At 33.3% G+C, this 19,784-nt stretch overlaps 1 protein-coding gene across 4 annotated transcripts in view; it reads left to right on the top strand.

The window, feature by feature from the left end:
- Vps13b (vacuolar protein sorting 13 homolog B) overlaps positions 1–19,784 on the top strand; it is an 829,431-nt gene that overhangs the window by 643,058 nt on the left and 166,589 nt on the right. For all 4 annotated transcript variants that reach the window (XM_047551787.1, XM_047551802.1, XM_047551778.1 and 1 more), the window contains exon 35: positions 14,357–14,494. In XM_047551787.1, the coding sequence (XP_047407743.1) occupies positions 14,357–14,494 (138 nt within the window). The remainder of the gene's footprint in view (positions 1–14,356; positions 14,495–19,784) is intronic.

Below are 19,784 nucleotides of genomic sequence, written 5' to 3'. Positions count from 1 at the left end.
TCCTAGATACTTACCATGTCCATTGCTCTTCCTTCATTCCTAAAGTTCCAAGTTTCCCTCTGGTACATGTCCCTAAGAACTTCCTTTTACAATTCTTTTTCAGCAAAACTTCTGATTTTTTTGATTTTTTTGTTTGTTTGCTTTGTTTTTTGGGTTCTCTGAGCTTCTTGACTCTGTATATTTGTGGTTTTGGTTTTATTAAATTTGAAAACTTCTTGGCCATTATTCAGATTTTTTTTTTAAACCACTTTCTTGTTCCTCTACTTCTGGGACTTCATTGTTAATTTTAATATTATCCTTACTGATCTCTAAAACTTTTTAATACCCCCCACCCCATTCTTCAGATTGGATAATTTTTACTGAATTTTTCAGCTCTAAACTATTTATTTATGTACTTATTTATTTATTTAATTTTTGGTAGCCTCTCTGTTGAAAACTTCTGGATTTCCAGTCATTTCAGGTGTGTTCACATTTACCTCATGAAATACAGTTGTAATAGCTGTTTAAAGTCTTATGTGCCTGTTTCACCACCACCACTATATGGCCATCACTCTTTCTACACACACACACACACACACACACACACACACATTCTTGGCAAAAAAAAAGAAGAGAAAAAAGAAAAAAAAAAGTAGCAGGTTTCTTCATATCCTTCAAACTACAGGGATTTTAAATGACAGGGAATGTGGTCATTACTGTGTACCACAACTTAGGACTCACTCTCAAGTCAGTTATAAGGGAAAAAAGCAAAAGCAAAAACAAAGCAAACAGAAAACTCACTACCCTATGTGTTATGTCCATAAATTTGACTTCCTTTCCCAATTTGTGTTGTTCTTACTTCCTTTTCAGAGCTCTCAGGTATTTATTGGCTTTTTTGTATTTTTTATAGTGTTTTGGGTTATAAGGGTTAGGCAGCAGTAAACTTGTGCCATTAGGACTGACACCAGGAATTCTCCAGTTTTAAAATAATATTTTTTAGTCCATTTTCCAATACCTGGTTTTCAAGAAACTTAATACAGGATTTCCTCCAAAACTGATACATGTATATCTTTGCATCTGTGAGCACAGTTCAGTTAGATATATTATAAATGAATAATTACTGCTCTTAGGGAGTTGTCAGCATTAACTTGATTCTGCCCATGTCACCACTAAGCAAAGAACATGCCCAAATACTCAAAGGGTGGCAATGGTGTTCTTCCTATGCATTCCTAAGGGCTTTCCTTTCATATATTATAAAATCCATTTATAGGAGGAAATGTGGTGTGAAATTGCCTTTCTTGTTAACCTGCCTTCCCCAACACGTGACTGAAAAGTATATGATTTATGTATAATTAAATTTTTGTGTATATTATATATAATACATATAAAACCTAAATCCTATGAGTTCTTCCCATAATAGCTGACAAATGTAATCTATAACTACATCTACTTTAGAATGCTGATGTGAAATAAAATAACAATTACTTATTTCAAAATTATTAGTAAAGTATAATTCCCAATCTGCATAATTTATAGTGATCCTAAATTATACTAACTATATCTTTAAGTATATACAGCACTGTATTTTCTTTCCTTAAAGACTGGCAGAGTAAACACCTAAATTATCAGCCTAAATTTTTTTTTTTTACTATTAATAATGATCAACTTCAAATGACTTTCCATCTAGTCTAAGTAAATAATATGTCTGTAAGTTAAGAGGTCTTTAAAAATATTAAAATAGTATGGCAATGGTCTTTTCCATGCCCTTCCCACCTGGAGCAGCCTCTAGCAGAAATGAGATCTTCTGCCAGTACCTTTATGTGTAGCAGCTGTATTATTGGCGATTCTCATTTAAATAAAGATGTATGTAGTTGTTTTTAACATAATCGTATTAGTTGTGTTTATAAATATTTAAAAATTGGTATTTGTTTTGTTTAAGGTAATGGAGTCCAGATTTGAAATTGCCTCATAACCTAACTATGCAGCCCAAGGCAACCTCAGAATGTCGTTTTTCTTCTTATTTGTGTAGGACTTTTTGTTTGTTTTTGAAGTAACGACTGTGCCATCTGTGCGGTTGAAGGTTTCAGTCTTTCTGAAGGAACTCAACTCACCACCATACTTCTGGGTGTACAGTCAGTCCAGTGTCTTATGACACGTTAATGTGTTGGTTTCTAACAAAGAAACCAGTTGAAAATAATAACTTCCCTCTTGCAACTTCTTTACCTGATTGTAACTTTTAAAACATCAGCTAGATTAAAATGCAGAAGTTAATTAGACTGTATCATAATTAAAAAAGCAGGCAATAATACACTTCTTTGTTGGAGAGTAATATCTAAAATATAACATCTCCAGTGTGGGATATTTTCTGCATTTTAAAGTTTCATAAATGTTGCAGATATGCTGTTATGTCCATTTAAGAGAAAGACAGGAAATGGAGTCCAAGAAGAGCTCTAGATTTGGAGATAATGAATGAGTCCTGAGTTCTGATCCCAGCTCTGCTATTTACAACTGTATGACCTCGGACAAATTATTTTAATTTCTACTCCTTAGTTTTACTATCTATAATATGGGAGTAATACTAGTAGCAACCTCCTAGACTTGTTACAAGGATTAAATGGTGTGTGAAGCTCTTAGTTAAGTGTACTATACAGGGTTCAATAAATATTAATATTGTTGTATTTTAATTGGGTATTATCTCTTTAAACCTATTTAAAATACTGGTTGTACCTAGCTAAGAAATTAACATCATTTAGGTGTATTTATAACTATTGTGTAATGTGAAATTTTTCAGTTATAGTAATTGACTGTTTTACCCTTTCATGAATAGAACTGCAGAAAATATGCCAAAGACATTTGAGTAAACTAACAGTTGAAAAAATCATAAACTAGCTTTTTACACCTCATAAATCATATCTTGATTTCATTTAGTTATTGTGACTTTAAGGATCAAATTACCTGTCTCTTTAGAATTAAAGGTTTTGTTAATGTCCCTGGAAAGGCTTAGAATTAACCTGTGACTTTAATGTCATAATGATCACAACTTAACATTTATCTGAAAATTTAGCTGCTAGAAACATTTCTTCTTGGAAAATAATGTGAGATTGAAATTCTTACTTTGACAGGCATCTGCAAGTAAGTAGATCTCTTAAATGAGAGGCAGGCATGCATCACTGAGAGAGAAAGGTGGTGAAAAGGTTAAATAAGAAATGGCCCAGTCATCAGGGGGAATTAATGTTACATGGAGAAAGATATTGGAAAGGAAATCAGAAACCTTGACTTTTAATTTTTGGTTTGATACAGATGTATTTCTTAGTGCTTTAGTTTCCTTATCTCTAAAATGGGTATAATATCTGGTCTTTGTACTGAAATGGTTTTATCCGAGTTCCAAATGAGATAATATTTATGAAATGCTTTGGAAATGTAAAGCACTATTCGGCTGTAAATTAAGACTTCTGTTATTATTAGCAGTAGAAGGGAGAAACTAATGGACTCAATTTTTTGGACATGATTGATCACCTGGCCTTTGTGATACCTATTTTGATCATCAACATTTACTTAAAATGAATGGAAAAATGGGGAGAATCATTTGAAGACTCTGAATTGACTTCATTTATTTATTTATTTATTTATGGGTACTAGGGATTGAACCCAGGAACACTTTTTACCACTGAGCCAAATCACTAGTTCTTTTTTATTTTGTATTTTGAGACAAGGTCTTGCTAAGTTGCTGAGGCTAGCCTCAAACTTATGACCCTCCCGCTTCACCCTCCCAAATCACTGGGATTATACAGGTGCAGCACCATTTCTGACTCTGAACTGACTTTACTTTTACAGATTTCAGACTTTGCTTAGAGTAGACAAGATGTTGACGGTTGGCATTAAGTTAATCTTCCTTGGGTATGTGACTACATGTTCTTTGCAGGACTGCATTTTAATTGCACTGAATTTTAGTATTCTGTAAAATATTTGAAACCCACATTAGACTTTAACATGAAAACAACCAAATAGGAACGTGATCAAGAATATCACAAAATAGGACAAACTAAAAGGGATTTGTTGAATTGATATTTCACACAGCATTCACCAATTGACATCATTAAGTAGAAAGAATATGCTTAGGGCTGGGGTTTTGGCTCAGTGGAAGAGCACTTGCATAATATGTGTAAGGCACAGGATTTGATCCTCAGCACCACATAAAAATAAATAAATAAAATAAAGGTTATATCCAACTAAAAATATTTTTAAAAGTAAAGAATATGCTTTATAATAAAAGAAGGAAGAAGAGAGAGAAAGAGGGAGGGTGGGAAGTAGAAAAGAAGGAAGAAAATCTTACCATAAACCAATTTAAATTTTAAGAACCATAAAATATTTATATTCTTTTATCTTATAATTCTACTTCAGGAATTACAGGAAGATAAATTAAATTGCTTTACTATAAAAATACTTAATCCTAGCATTATTTATAACAGTGAAAAACAAGGTACAATCAAATGTCTTAACAATACACTCTGGTATATTCTCTATATTGTATAGACATTAAATTATGTTTACCACAACTTCATAATATCATGGGATATGGAAATCTTGGTTCTAAAAGTTTAAGATCCAGTGGACACTCAATGTCAAACATCCCAACAGCCGTTATAATCTCTTCTGTACCTATGTGCAGCAGACCTGATATTTCAAGCCAGTAAATCTCTTTTCCTTTCCTGTCACATCTTACCAGGTGCAGAGAAGGTGCAGAACAGCAGAGCATAGAAAATAGTGCTATGAAGTTTGCCACATGTCTGGATATTCAGAAAGAGATGATGCTCTGGTGCATCCAGAACAGTGTAGAATTGCTTTCATGGACAATTCTGCTTCCATGAATTGAGTTATTATGGTGTTTTGTGGATCTAGGATTCTTCATAATTTAACTTTAAGGTATAATAGGAGCCTCATGTACTACATTTGCTTCTGTGGCTACTTTGAAAAAAGAAAAGGGTAACCAGTAACTATGAATCATGAAATAAATATAGAAAGACACGAGAAACTTAGAGCTTGTAGATTTGTCTTTTACATTTCTAGGGATCAAGAGTGACTGTTCTGGTAGTGGGTTCATTTATTGCAGGGGGGTTGTACTTTGAGCCACTGAGCCTAGCCAAGACCAAGCATAGTCATGGTTTCTGATTAAGTTCCCTTAGAAGCTTTAACAATATTAATTCCATAGATAGAAGCAAACAGATCTAGTATGATAGGTCTTACAAAATGCTTTCCTTTACATTTTCTGCAAGTTCTTTTAAGAAACACCTTTGTCTATTTTGAGCTAGACATAAAAGGATTAAACTGAACTACCATCACCGAACATCTTTTTTTTTTTTTTTTTCCAAGAATTGAGAGAGAGGGAAAGCAAGCAATCTTGAAGTGCTGACCTATTTATCCTGATGCCTTCTTAGGTATTTTCTTCCATTCTACTCTGCCTAGCCTGTAAAACTGAAATTCTTCCACACTCACTGTGTTTACTTGAAAATTACTGTCAAGTCTCATTTCAGGGTCTTCTTTGTATAAAGGTTGATATACCCAGATACTACTCTCATGTCCAGTTTAGAAAATAGAAAACAGACTATTTTGGCTTGCTGATTATTTACTTCCTTGATTTACATATAGACCAAATACTTCTAAGGAATAGGAAAGGAAGTAAGGATATAATGTTGAATGTTGACAGTCATCAGAACCAAAGTGGAGTGAGATTTCTTCTCAGTCAACAGTACTAATAGGGAGGTCAAATACGTTGACTATTATTTGAAACCTTAGTAATTAATACTATTTTTAACAATTTTTAAGACAAAAATAGTATAATTTCTACTAATGATCAAAGCTTTTTTATATTTTTTACCTTTCTATTATTTGTCTCTTATTTTAGATGGGAGATAAAAGGAAAAAAGAAACCTTTTTAAACCAGGAACAGTATGCCCTTGAATGACATACCTTACAAACATATATACTCATTTTGTTTAGAGCTCAGATATAAGAAACAAAATGGTGGGGACAAGAATGGAGGAAGGAAGTACTGTATAGAGGGAAAAGAGGGGTGGGAGGGGTGGGGGGGAAGGGAAAAAAATATCAAAATGAATCAAACAGCATTACCCTATGTAAATTTATGATTACACAAATGGTATGCCTTTACGCCATGTACAAACAGAGAAACAACATGTATCCCATTTGTTTACAATAAAAAAAAAAGAAACAAAATGGTAACTCTTGAATTCCCTGACAAGAGTCATACAAGCACGTTGCATACATTATCTAATATAGTATTCTCAACAGTCTCACAATTTTTTTTTATTTTCCCCACTTTGGGAATAATTCAATAAAATTGAATTTACCCAGTTAAAGGGATCAGGACTTATACCCAAATCCGACTACTCCCAATTCCGTGTTCTTTCCATTACCCCATACTTTCTCCCACGTTAAAACTCTCACACAGAACAACATATAGGAAAGCACCATTGAAAGTTAAACTGTGCTCAGTGAGTCCTGTGAGTCCTGAGTCATTAGCAAATTATTTCTCAAATCTCTTCTATAGGACAGTATCATATCACCTTCCAGTTATTTACTCAAGAGCTCATTGAAAGTCATTTAAATGCTGTTTCATGAATATGACAGCCCAGTATACCACAGACCAAAAAGAAATAGTCTCCCCAAACTGGTGTAGGCACCACCTTGATTCTGAGGCAGCCTAGGACAGGCCTGGTCTTATTAGCTATAATGCACTAGAATACACTTAAAATTTGTATAATACTTCATTGAAGACTTCACCAAAAAAAGTGAATAAAAATGTATACGTCTGTTATTTCTCTAAGAAAAATCACAGTAGAGCTTTTGGACTTTCTGGAGGTGATAAAAATGGAGACAGAAGTAAATCTTGAAGCTATTTGCAATGCCATATCACACAAGCATTTGTTTTATTGCACGTCTGAGGAATTTGTGATGTTTTTATTATGTGCTACTATTAGAAAAGTCAGTCAGTGCAATGCAATATGGCATCAAAGCAAAATGTTACTGAATTTTGAATCTATGATAGTAATAGTTTAGGAAAAACATTGATTTTAATTATATGTCATTAGTAATGCTAACTGCATCAGTAAGATTAGGAGGTAAAGCATGGTGTCATTTCATGAGTTGATAATATTGCGCAAGATATTACCCAAAATTACAAGAACAGATTCATGCATTAGAAGGTCAATGCATGCAATAGGGTGACAGGTTATTTGGTTGCTGAAGAAAATGTGGTTAAACTGGTTGTGGTGGCATGCCCAGTATAGTCACAGCTACTCAGGAAGCAGAAGCAGGAGGACAGCCTGGGCAACATAGACCCTGTGTTAGGAAAGAAAGAGAGGGCCAGGGTTGTGGCTCAGTGGTGGAGCACTTGCCTGGTATGTGTGGGGCGCTCAATTTGATCCTCAGCACCACATATAAATAAATGGAATGAAGGTGTTTTGTCCATCTGCAACTAAAATTATAAAAAAAAAAAAAAGAAAGAAAAGAAAGATAATTTTCAGCACTCATCCCCTAAATGTGATTGGACTTTTGTAAGTGCACAGGTTTGCAAGAACTTTCTTCCATAGGAAATTTTAGTTTCCTCAATAGTACTTCATATTTAAGTTAGCACTCATTTCCACAGAAATGTAAAAAATAAGGGTAGCCTAAGGAAATTGAGCCAAGGAAAACAAAATATTATTGTGACTATAGTCACACATCTCCCACACAAAAAACTTTGCCTGGAACTGCCAGAGAAAATAACTATTGGACTGACTTCTTTTTGTGCCATTTCTCAACCAGTTCCTTTGCAGAGGTACTCTTTAAGTCAAGAGAAAGCACAAAGAGACATAGACTTTCACCTCCACAATAGGCCTATGATTGATGAAAGTAACCATGTAGAGAAGAGAGGGGAGTGTGAGGAGAGAAATGATGTTGACTTAGAATTCCACCTTAGTCCTTTCTATAAAAGTTAAACTTTGAAATAAACAGATTTTCATGGCACTTGGCTTTTTAAAATTTAAAGTTCTTTATGTATAACATAAAAGTAAAAAAAAAAGGAATTGTATCTATGATGGGTATTTCTTAGAATTATCCAGTATAAAAGCAATTTAACATCATTTTATATTCAGTATTACATCAGTTGGGGGAAGTATGATTCAGGGGATTGAACTCAGGGCCTTATATGAGCTGGTGAACATTCTATCATTGAGCTAAACCTTTATCATTCTCATAATGAGGAAATTACCACTGAAATCTGGAGGGAAAAACATTTTTTTAGTAACTTAGTAAAAGTTTAGCTTTGTTATGAAAAAAAAATACATATATACATATTATGCTGCTCTGTTCCATATATGGCAGGACATATAGTGGAACAGAGCAGCATAATAATAGTAAGGCTTAAAAATTGGTCCCATTCATCTGTTCTATGTGAGTTTGAGAAACAAAATTTTTGATATGTAGAAAATTAAAAGAACATAAGTGAGTTCATTTTCAAAGCTTTATTTTGAGTTGTCTGAACTGAATTATGTTGTATTTTGTGCATTCCAATGGTAAGCAAATATATACTTAACTCTGCAGATGTCTGCCAAGGTTTAAAAATAATAGTTCACAGCATTTGAAAAGACAGTTTTATCAGATTCTATGAAATTTGTCCCATGCAGGTCAGTGAAATGAAAATTTTTCTGAAGAAGAGTAAAGTCACCTACCAATATGAGTAATACAATCTTGATCAAATCCTTATGAAACTCAATACTTTGATTAATCTGGGAACTAAACTGAGGCTCTCAATTTTCTCTTTAGGTATTCTTTGTGACATGATTTTCTTTGAGGGGCCAGGTCAGGCTAAAAGGAAACATTACAACTTGGTCAACAACAGTGTCTTTTAAAAGTGAATTCTAACCCATCTTGAGCAAGGTTTATGGCTATGAGCAATTTACCATTTATCTGATCCATTTCCCACCCTCTTACTCTTCCTAAGATGAAACCTCCTGTTTCCTTGGCTTTAGGACAACGGTGTAAATGTGCCCATCCACATTAAGTGGAGTTTATTCTTTTTTGAGAGCTTCCCCCTCGTGAATAAATTAACTGTTTCCTAAGTATAGAGAAGTTGGAAGGAACTTCCAATATGAAACAGCAGTCTTTGTCACTTTGCTTATATTATATTTACAAGCTCCTTTAATCTTAATTGATCTGGTGCTTTCCCAGGTATATGGACCCTGAGAAATGTGAACATGACTCATTTTTAGCCCTGAAGATGGAGTTAAGGGGAAGTTAAATTGAAGAGAGTCCAAGAAGTCTAGAAGTCATCTTCTTTAGCATCTGGCTGGTAGAGCATAGGGACTAAATGGTGCTTTTAGAACTTTAGCAGTTTCTCTGGGATTCTAACATACTGTTCTGCTACTGCTGATTTAGCTAATTGCCAAGACTATAGGCAGATACATCATATATGCAGGAATATAATTTCTCATTTTTCTGGCTATACATGATGTATCCCACCAGTCACATAGTTATATATGTACATAGGGTAATAATGTCCAATTCATTCTACTATCCTTCCCATCCCCATAGCCCCTCCCCTCCCTTCACTCACTCACCTCTACCTAATCTAAAGTAACTATTCATTCCCTAGCCCCACCCATTGTGAATTAGCATCTGCGTATCATTCAGCCTTTGGTTTGGTTTTTGGGGATTGTCTTATTTCGCTTAGCATGATATTATCCAGCTCCATCCATTTACCAGCAAATGCCATCATTTCATTCTTCAAGAATGAGTAATATTCCTTCATATATATATCACATTTTTTAATCTAGTCTTCTGTTGAAGGGCATCTCAGTTGGTTCCATAGTTTAGCTATTGTGAATTGAGTTGCTATAAACATTGATGTGACTACATCTCTGTAATATGCTGATTTGTCCTTTAGGTATAAACGGATGAGTAGGATAACTGGGTCAAATCGTAGTTCCATTCCAAGTTTTCTGAGGAATCTCCATACTGCTTTCCATAATGGTTGCGCCAGTTTGCATTCTCACTAGTAATGTATGAGTGTACCTTTTCCCCACATTCTCGTCAACATGTATTGTTGCTTGTATTCTTGATAATTGCCATGCTGACTGGGGTGAGATGAAATCTTAGAGTAGATTTGCATTTCTCTAATTGCTAGAGATGCGGAACATTTTTTCATATATTTGTTGATTATTGTATTTCTTCCTGTGTAAAGTGTCTGTTCAGTTCCTTAGCCCATTTATTTATTGGGTTATTTGGTTTTTTTGGTGTTCAGTTTTTTGAGTTCTTTATATATCCTGGAGATAAAGGTGCATGTGGTAAAGATTTTCTCCCAATCTGTAGGCTCTCTCTTCATGTTATTGATTGTTCCTTTTTCTGAGAAGAAGTTTTTTAGTTTGAATCCATCCCACTTATTGATCCATGAGTTTACTTCTTGTGCTCTAGGAGTTTTGTTAAGGAAGTCAGATCCTAAGCTGACATGGTGAAGATTTGGGCCGACTTTTTTTTCTTTTAGGCACAAATTATCTGTTTTAGTGCCTGAGTCTTTGATTCACTTTGAGTTGAGTTTTGTGCAGGGTGAGACATAGGGGTTTAATTTCATTTTGTTACATGTGAATTTCTAATTTTCCCAGCACCATTTATTGAATAGGTTATCTTTTCTCCAGTGAATGTTTTTGGCACCTTTGTCTAGTACAAGATAATTGTATTTCTGTGGGCTTGTCTCTGGGTCTCTTCTATTCTGTACCATTGGTCTGTGTGTCTGTTTGGTGCCAGTACCATGCTGTTTTTGTTATGATTGCTCTGTAGAATAGTTTAAGGTCTGGTGATGTCTCCTGCTTCACTCTTCTTGCTAAGGATTGCTTTGGCTATTCTGGTTTTTTAATTTTCCAAATGAACTTCATGATTCCTTGTTCTGGTTCTGTGAAGAATGTCATTGGGATTTTAATTGGAATTGCATTAAATCTGTTTAACACTTTTGATAGTATGACCATTTTGATGATATTAATTCTGCCTATCCAGGAGCATGGGAAGTCTTTCTATCTTCTAAAGTCTTCTTCAATTTCTTTCTTTAGTGTTCTGTAATTTTCATTGTATAGATCTTTTACCTATTTTGTTAGAGTGATTCCTGAATATTTTATACATACAGGTTTTCTAATATTCATATTTACTAAATCTGCTGTCCTAGTTATTTCTTTTAATCACTGAACAAGTACTTTGAAGGTCTTCTGTATCAGTACATGAGATTCTCGCTATTCTTTTTATCAGCAGCATAAAATATTCTCTGCAGTATTCATAACTTAGTCCTAGTTTATTTTACTATTTCTCTGTAGATGGATATTTAATTTTATTTTCCCAGATTTTTAATATTCCAAATGATGCTACAGTCAACTCCTTTGGACATTTATCTATGTATTCTTAAGTAGTTTTTAAAGTTAGATTCCTTATAGATGACCTTTCTGATGCCATGGGCATAACAATTTTGAATTTTGATGAGCAGTCATTCTCAACCAACTTCCTGTTCATACAGAAATATTACATGTGCACACATGGAGGATCCATTTCTCCTCCTTCACCCTTTATACAGGATATCATCATCAATCTTTTTATCTGATCTCATGAATGCAAGCTTGAGTTTATCATTTTAATTTTTAAATCCCCATTTAACAGTGAGGCTAAACAGATTTTTCCTGTTTTTCATAAAGCAGTGCTCTCCAGAAGGATTAAATAGTTAAAGGAAATTAAAAACTTAAAAATCTTCAAAAAACTATAAGACACACACATATATACACATGTGTGTATATACACATATATATATGTAGGAATAAATTCATAAAGTCAAAGTCTATAGAATATTTTACTATATCTATTTTTTAAAAGTATGCATATCAAAAAAAGTATCAGAATACAGTTGAAAGATAGTCAGCCTACTAATAGGAAATATTTGTTCCTACAAATCAGTAAGAAAAAAAAAGTAGAAAAATGTTGAACTCTTCTACAGTTGACTATGTGTGTATATGAGTGTGTGTGTGTGTGGGTGTGTGTGTACTTACCTGATTGATTGTTTTCTTTGATTTTACTGCATCAAATAATATACACATTTAAAATCTGTCACGTACTAGAAAATTACCCTCCAAAAAGGCCTTCCACTATTGGATTAGAGGAGACATCTCATCATAAATCAATACAGGCATTATCAATTGTTTTACAGGTGAAAATGTCTACCTTATTTTAAGAATTTTTATTTGATTATTGCTAAAACCAGTATCTTTTAATGTTTCAATTTCCAAATGTTTATATGCCATTTTTAATTGCTTATTCTCTACACCACAGGTTTTTCTACTTGTGTTTATATGGATTATGTGAGCTCTATATATTAGTGATATCTCCTTCTTGTCACTGTCACTTATGTTGCAATTTTATCTTTTGTTGGCTGTTTGACTTTTTACTTTATTCATGCTCTCCTTTGACAAAAGTTTTATATGTCATATACTGTATATGAGACTTTTGTTTTGTAATTTTGGCATCTTATTGTTGATGATGTAGGATATAACAATCAATGTACTTACATTCCCATAGTGTATATTGCCCTGCTACTCAGAATCCTTATCCCTAAAAAAGATAGAAAATGGGTTGTGTTTTTTAAATGCGACAAGTATGACAGTTTTCCTAATTCCATATAATTTAGAATATGCATTTCCTGGTACTTGTTCTACTTAAGTTTTACCTCCCAGTTTTTTATCTTATTCACCTTTCTATCTCAGCTTAATTCATGTCTATTCATTATTTATTGTTATTTATATCACATCTGTGTTTTCTCTCTCAGATAATATTTTCTCTCAGTTGTTTTCTCATAATGTGAAAAATATCTCCTCTCATAGATCTTGCAAGTACCTCTTACTTGATAAAACCACTTTTAGTGACTCCTAGATAGGGGCAATCCTAGAAATAAACACTCAGCTTCTGGTAGGTTTACATAGATCCTACACAGAGTGTAGAGCCTATAGCAACAGATTTCTATTATCCATTCACCAGACCTGACCACTGCATTTAAAAGAGAGAATAGTATAGTCTTACTATGTAATGCGTATACTATTCATATTCTCAGTTTTAAATTCACTGATCATATAAAAAGAGAAGAATGCACTAGCTGAGTGTTTGATCTTTACCACATAGATCTAACGTCATGATCAATTGCTTTCAGTATTTTCTTTGAAATCACATAAAGGTTCATATGTGCCAAATTTCATAAGGATCACATGATAAGGTCAAGAAATACAAATTCCAAGGCAGAATTTATATGCCCAGTTCACATATGACAGTAATACTATATAACCATATGTTGAATATAATACACTGTATGTAAATGCTATTCTTGAAAGCAGTCCAATCAATAAAAGCTAAAATAAATAACACTTTAATAACACATTTCAAATAGACTGAAAATGGAATAGATGGGCTCTATGGCAAGAACATCCCTATAAAATTGACATTCAGAGGCCATTAAAACACAGAGAGTAAAACAATCTTGAAACTAAAGAAAAACTGCGAATATTTAGAAGTTTTTTTAAAAGCCTGCTACACTGTATGCCAAGATACAGCAGTCTTATTTAAAGAGCTATTTCAATAAAAACTGTGGATTTCTAAGCATTAAAAAGCAAATTAAGTTTGCTATCACCAATAGCCAAAATATACTTTTAAAAAATACACAGTATCAACCAGAAAAAGTAAAAAACATGCATAGTATTAAACAAAATCAAAACAAACAAAAAAAAAACCCTAAGTTTTAGTCTAATTGAACCTTGTAAAAGATTGACCAATTTTTATCATTAGAGAAGGTTATGGGAAAGCTACTGAAGTTAACTTCAAAAGCCTTGTAGTAAAAAGTGATTGTAATGTCAGTAAAACTCTAAAACAGATCAAATAACCCCTAAGTAGTACTAATCCACTGCATCTTTGAATATGTATGCCCTTTTTTTTTTAAGCTGACAAGGTTGCCCTTTTTCTTTAATTTGTTTCCAACATCATGTTCTTCTAAAAATATAACTATTAAACTGTTAGGAGTCAGCAACTCACAGTACAGAAACTTTGCTTCACTCAGATGATAAAAGACTTGAAGTGTCTTTTTCTCTTTGACCTTGTTGTGGAAAACGGTATTTCATCATCCCACTTTGTACAGCAGTTGATCTTGTTTAGTACAATACTTGTACACTGTAGTATACAAATAAAGGAAACAATGAAAGATACACGTAGCTATTTAACCATTTTTTCACCTGTTTATCAACTCAAACTCATACACCAAAATGAGATGTCTGTATTGTAACTGATGTTTTCAATTTCTATTTTGTCCCTCTAGATCCTGGGAAAACACTGCCTGAGGCCCTTGATTACAACACTGTGTGGCTACAGACAGTACCTGGAGAAGCAGACAGCAAAAGTGGTATCCCACCCTCCCTTGTAACGCTGCAGATTAAAGACTTTCTTAATGGACCAGGTAAGAAACTCTTAATTCAAAAGGGTCTCCATTTTTTTCCATGTGACTATACTAACATGCATATAATAATTTTGACATTCCCTGCCAAAAATGAGTGGTTGATTTGTTTTCCAGAAGGGTACTACCTTCAGGCTGCCCATTCTAGAGATATAAAAAAGTCTGACAAATGTTTTTTGATTAAGGAATAATTGACTGGAAGCTAAAGACTTGATATTTTATTTCTGCTTTTTCTATTAATTAGTTGTGTAATCTTAAGCAATTGCTGTTATCTTCTGTGCCTCGGTTTTCTTACCTGTATTTAAAGAGAAAAAAGTGAATGGATAGATGGATGGGATATATGATATACATTACTAAGATAGCATATGTAGATTAATTAGTTGGGTCTACTTACTTAAGATGTTTAACAGAGTGCTTGAGACGTATTACTCAGTTTTAGACAGCTAAAGATATCAAAGTGTGCTTTACACACCCATAAAGACCCAGGAGTAGGTACTACAATTATCCCTATTTTCTGAATAAGGAAGCTACCACTAAGGAAAGTGACGTAAAATGCCAGCAATAGAAGAGCCATTCAAAAATCTAGGCCTTTATAACTCCAAACACTATTCTGAACATCTGTCCCACACTAATTTTAACATAATTAGAGATTTTTCTTCTTTTTCTCCTTATCCTTGCCCTGCTCTTTTTCTTTTTCTGTTCTTTTCATCTTACATTCCTCCTCGTCTTCTATTAGTATTCCCCTCAGTGTAGTATCATTTATTTTTATTAACAGAATTCCTGTATTTTCATTTTGCTTTCATTATATTTATAGTACTTCAGAATATGTTAGCCATCAAAGGAATATTAGTTTCCTCATTAGGAATTTCAATAGGAATTTCGAACAATGATGTTACACTCTCTTAAGACTCCAGCAACAGCTCTGTAAGGCATGGATTTGGATGAAGAAAAATATCCACGTGTGGACCTTGTTGAGTGTGTGTTTCATGGCCTAACAGTGCACTTACTGTGTACCACACAGAAGGCGGTCAGTCATGATATCTGGACTGTGCAGAGCCTAAAACCACCGGCACTGACCCTTTCATTGGGCCCCACTTCTGATTAAGCACATATCACCAGTGCTGCTATAAAGAATTGCTTCATGATAAATATCTAGACATGGTTTTAAAGAATAGAAGGAAAGTAAGAAACTGATTAAGCACTGCAAGGGTGTCTTCAGAGTGTTGGAAGAAGCCTGTGGGGTGAGGTGGTAAGTGGATTGGAAGAGTGGTTCCTAGCACTCAGTCAGTAAGTATGAAGTGTGAAGTACCACATTTCATTGAAACTGAACCATCATCAATTGTAAGAAAAAACATTTTATGTATCACTAAGAAGAAAGAAAAAAAAACTGCCATTGAAACTATGATTCAGTTTTCTTTTATATTGTCAATTGCAGAACATTTCTTGGTTTCAGAGTGGTTCATGTGTCAAAGACTGAACAGTTTTAGGGTAAGAACGTGTCATTAGATCATAGAGGAAAGGAAGGGAAACTTGGATTTACTTCTTATTTCTCAGTTTTAGTTGCAGGTTTCATTTGTTTTCAGGCAGTCTTTCAGTTTGGCTAAAAAGTTCACTTGTAGTTTACATTTGTTTGATTTGTTTGTAAAAGGGATGGAGTCTGCAAGTTGAGGGTAGATAGCACCATATTTTCAAATGCAACCAAAAAACTTAGTTTTAGAAGAAATGCCTATATATAATGAAAAATTATACATTTTAATTTTATCATTTAATATGACTAAGTAGCAGAAATGTGATTTTTAAAGTAATTATACTTTTGTGTTTCTTAGGATACTTTTCACAGCTGGGAAGTAGATATACACCATATTTTATTTCGTGTCCTTTTAATAATGATGATACTATATTTGGAGATTCACACTTTTAAGTTATTGAATTGAAATAGTTATTTTACAGCAGTGCTTCTCAAACTTGAGTCTGCATATGAAGCATCTCTGAGGAATTTGTTAAAAATGGAAATGGTGATCTAATGGTTCTAGAAGGTAGGGCTTGAAAGTCTATGTTTCTAACAAGCTCTCAGGTGAAGTGAGTGATATTGATCTGGGGACTATACTTTTTGTAGCAAGATTTTATGTGACTCTTATTAAAATTCTTTTTAAAATATTACACACACATACACACACACACACGCACACAAATTACATTTTCTCAAGAGCATCAGTCACAGTCTTTGAGCACCAAACTCCAGAAATTTGGGGATACAGGAGAGAGGAATGATACAAAGAAAGAAGTTGTCTTAAACATGGTACTTTTGTTGTCAAAAATTGAACATAATGTACAATGAGTGATTTAAGTTCTTCACATCTAAAACATTTTAACCAAAAGTATTTATATTTTCTTTGTATTTAAGGAAAGATTAGTTTGAATAATATATCAGCTCTTTGGGATTTCTTCTAAAACACTAATCTAACATCCTTGAACTCCAAAATTTACTGTCTTAGACAAAAATTTTCTTACTGTAAACAATTTGTCAGAGCAGATAAGTAGGTGTTATTCCACAGAATGCACTCTCTCACTACATAGCAAGAATGTTACTCTGTAATTTAAAAATCAAAAAGCTAGAGCAAATAGTAAGATTAATTAAATGGACATAACAAGACACATTAAAACATTTTTGCCATATGAGTTTATCATTTTATTAATTTCAGGCAACTCAAAAAAATTTTCTGTTTTCCAGACTTTAAGTAAGAGAATATGATTTATGCTGAGACTGAGAGAACAAACTTTATAATACTCCCCAATACTGTCCCCTTCCCTTGGAACATTTTTAAAAATCACAAATAAAGGCATTACAAATAATACTTGTAATTTTTAATGTAAAATTGTCATTGTTAGCCTTAGAAATATTTTCTACCATTAGGTTTTTAATCTGTATGCCTATCTATTTAAGTATCATTCCAGAGAATGTCTTACTGCTAAATCTGTTCTGTCTTACTTTTAAATTTAGGTTATGGTAACAATAAAAGTGATGACCCTGAAAGGTAGAGGAAATACTGACTATAACTGCATCACCTTACATTTTCTTCAAACAAAAAGTGTGAACAATTCTGGAAGTTAGCCTTTCAGATTCATTTTTTAGGGATTATTTTTTCCAAACAAGGTGATACAAATTCTGTTCTTTAGCATTTGTGTTTGGAAACATAATTCAGAATTAGTGAGTATTCCTTTATTTCCTTTGTTCATGTAATATCATCTTAGGCAAATGGTAGGTCCAAACTTCTATATCAAAAACTCCTTCAAAGCTCCCAAACCCCCATGTCTTTCCTTCAGAGGCAACAATTGTACCCATTAGCAAGGTCAGTGGCTTGGAGAAACCTGGAAAACAGCAGCTACCAGAAACCCACTAGAATAATATCTCCAGCAGGTGATAGATTAGTTGGAACAAATTGGAACCTTTTCAGTTCAGCAATCCTGGTTTCTTTCAAGCTGTTTTTAAAATGTCGTCATTTTAATACACAATCTAAGCCCTGCGGAACAGTCCACAGCAGGTTAATTTGAATCATATGATGTGTCACTGCCCTCAGCTGACATGAGCTCTATTCCATGTGTGAAGCCATAATAAATCCATTCCCAACCGAGGAAAATTCCCCGTGAGAAGGTGAACTAATCCAGGCCTCACACTGGCATGCTAACCCTCCATAATTGAAAGCAGGGCCACCTGTTCCCAGCACAGTTAGCCTACAGAGAAAAAAATCAGTGTTAGATCAGATACTTCTTATATTGATAAGTCATTCATACTCTTGCAAATTCAAATTCAGCTGTGAAGTGTTTGGTATGACATCATACAGAAATGTAGGAATGTGCCCACTTGATCCCAGTTTAAAAGTTTTAACCATAGGATTTCTTAACTTTGAAATTATTTTTTTTTCTAATTTAATGAGAGCTGACACGTGAGATGAATAACTGGTAAGGGTGCAGATTTTTCTAATTAACTCAGGGTCATTTACGAAAACATTTGAGCTTCTTGGGTTTTTTGTTTTGTTTTGTTTTGTTTTTTCATAGTTCTTTGGCACAAAAAAATTTGAGGCATTGTCGTTATAGCCATGAAATGACATTGTAATGACAGCAGGGAACAGAACTGCCAAATTAGGACCAACATTCCCAAGTCATTTCTGTTTTATTATAAATTCATGATTAGCATGCCTCATTTATCATATAATTTAATTACCATGAGTTTATCAAGTACCAATTTATGAATGAAATTTCACATTTCTTTTAGTTTAATATACGAAGTGTCTATAGTTGAAAAGCATAACCACTGATGTGTTTTTCTCTTAGTACAATCACTTGTTTAGTCTCATCCTGTTTAATTTGTTCATTGAATTACCTGTGTAGTTTTCTAATTTTATATTATCTTCGGATTGGTTTCCTCTCTAGTTGTATTTGGTTTTTGTTTAAAAATCTGTTTGACTTTAACTGACTGTAATCCTATTTTGAATATTCTTTACTTATATTTTATTGGTTAATTTATTGTTTTATAGGTTACAGTGTTTTTAATTTCTACTTTAAAAAATTTCTAAACATCCAAAATATTTTATTTCCACAGCCTCTTTAATTTTAAAAGACTTCTTAAATATGGAAATACATCTTTCAAATAGATTTATCTGAATATAAAGTGGAACCTTTAGGTTATTTACCCCTAACCTTGTATTTTGAAATACTTTTACTTCTCTTGGTGAACTCTTTCTTTTATGTTTTGTTATTACTAAATTCATTACTCGGTGGGGATTAATTCAGATGTATCTTAAATAGAACTGATTCAGAGGGATTAACATACCTGAAGAAGGTGAGCTAAATAGTCTCTTGACATTTTCTGGAGAAGAAAATGAAGAATAATGTGATTTTTTTAAAAGGCAAGAGGATTCAAATTGAAAGAAAAGATCTTAAGCTAATTTTAATTAACTTATATCTCTTACTGTTACCCTGATGTTTAATCCTTTGCCCCTTTCTCTTTCCAGAACTAGAACTAAGGCCTGTACTTCAATCACTGGAGTCCTGCCTCTAGGTTAATTCAGTTTTATAGCCATATGATCCAGCTATCTTCTACATTTAAGAAATGCAAAGTAATTAATAAAATCATAAGAACCTTGGCTTACATTTCCTGAACTATATGGGTTCCAGTTTTGAGCATTATATTATCATAGTTCATTCTCCCATGATTTATCAAAACAAAACAGCAAACTGGATGTTAGAATGTCAAATAAATGGATCAAGAATTTAGAATACAAATTAAACAGCA

The sequence above is a fragment of the Sciurus carolinensis genome, chromosome 1 (assembly GCF_902686445.1).
Source record: "Sciurus carolinensis chromosome 1, mSciCar1.2, whole genome shotgun sequence".
In the NCBI taxonomy this organism is placed as follows: domain Eukaryota; kingdom Metazoa; phylum Chordata; class Mammalia; order Rodentia; family Sciuridae; genus Sciurus; species Sciurus carolinensis.
Note: the sequence above shows the minus strand (reverse complement) of the source record. Positions and strands in the feature narration are given on the sequence as shown.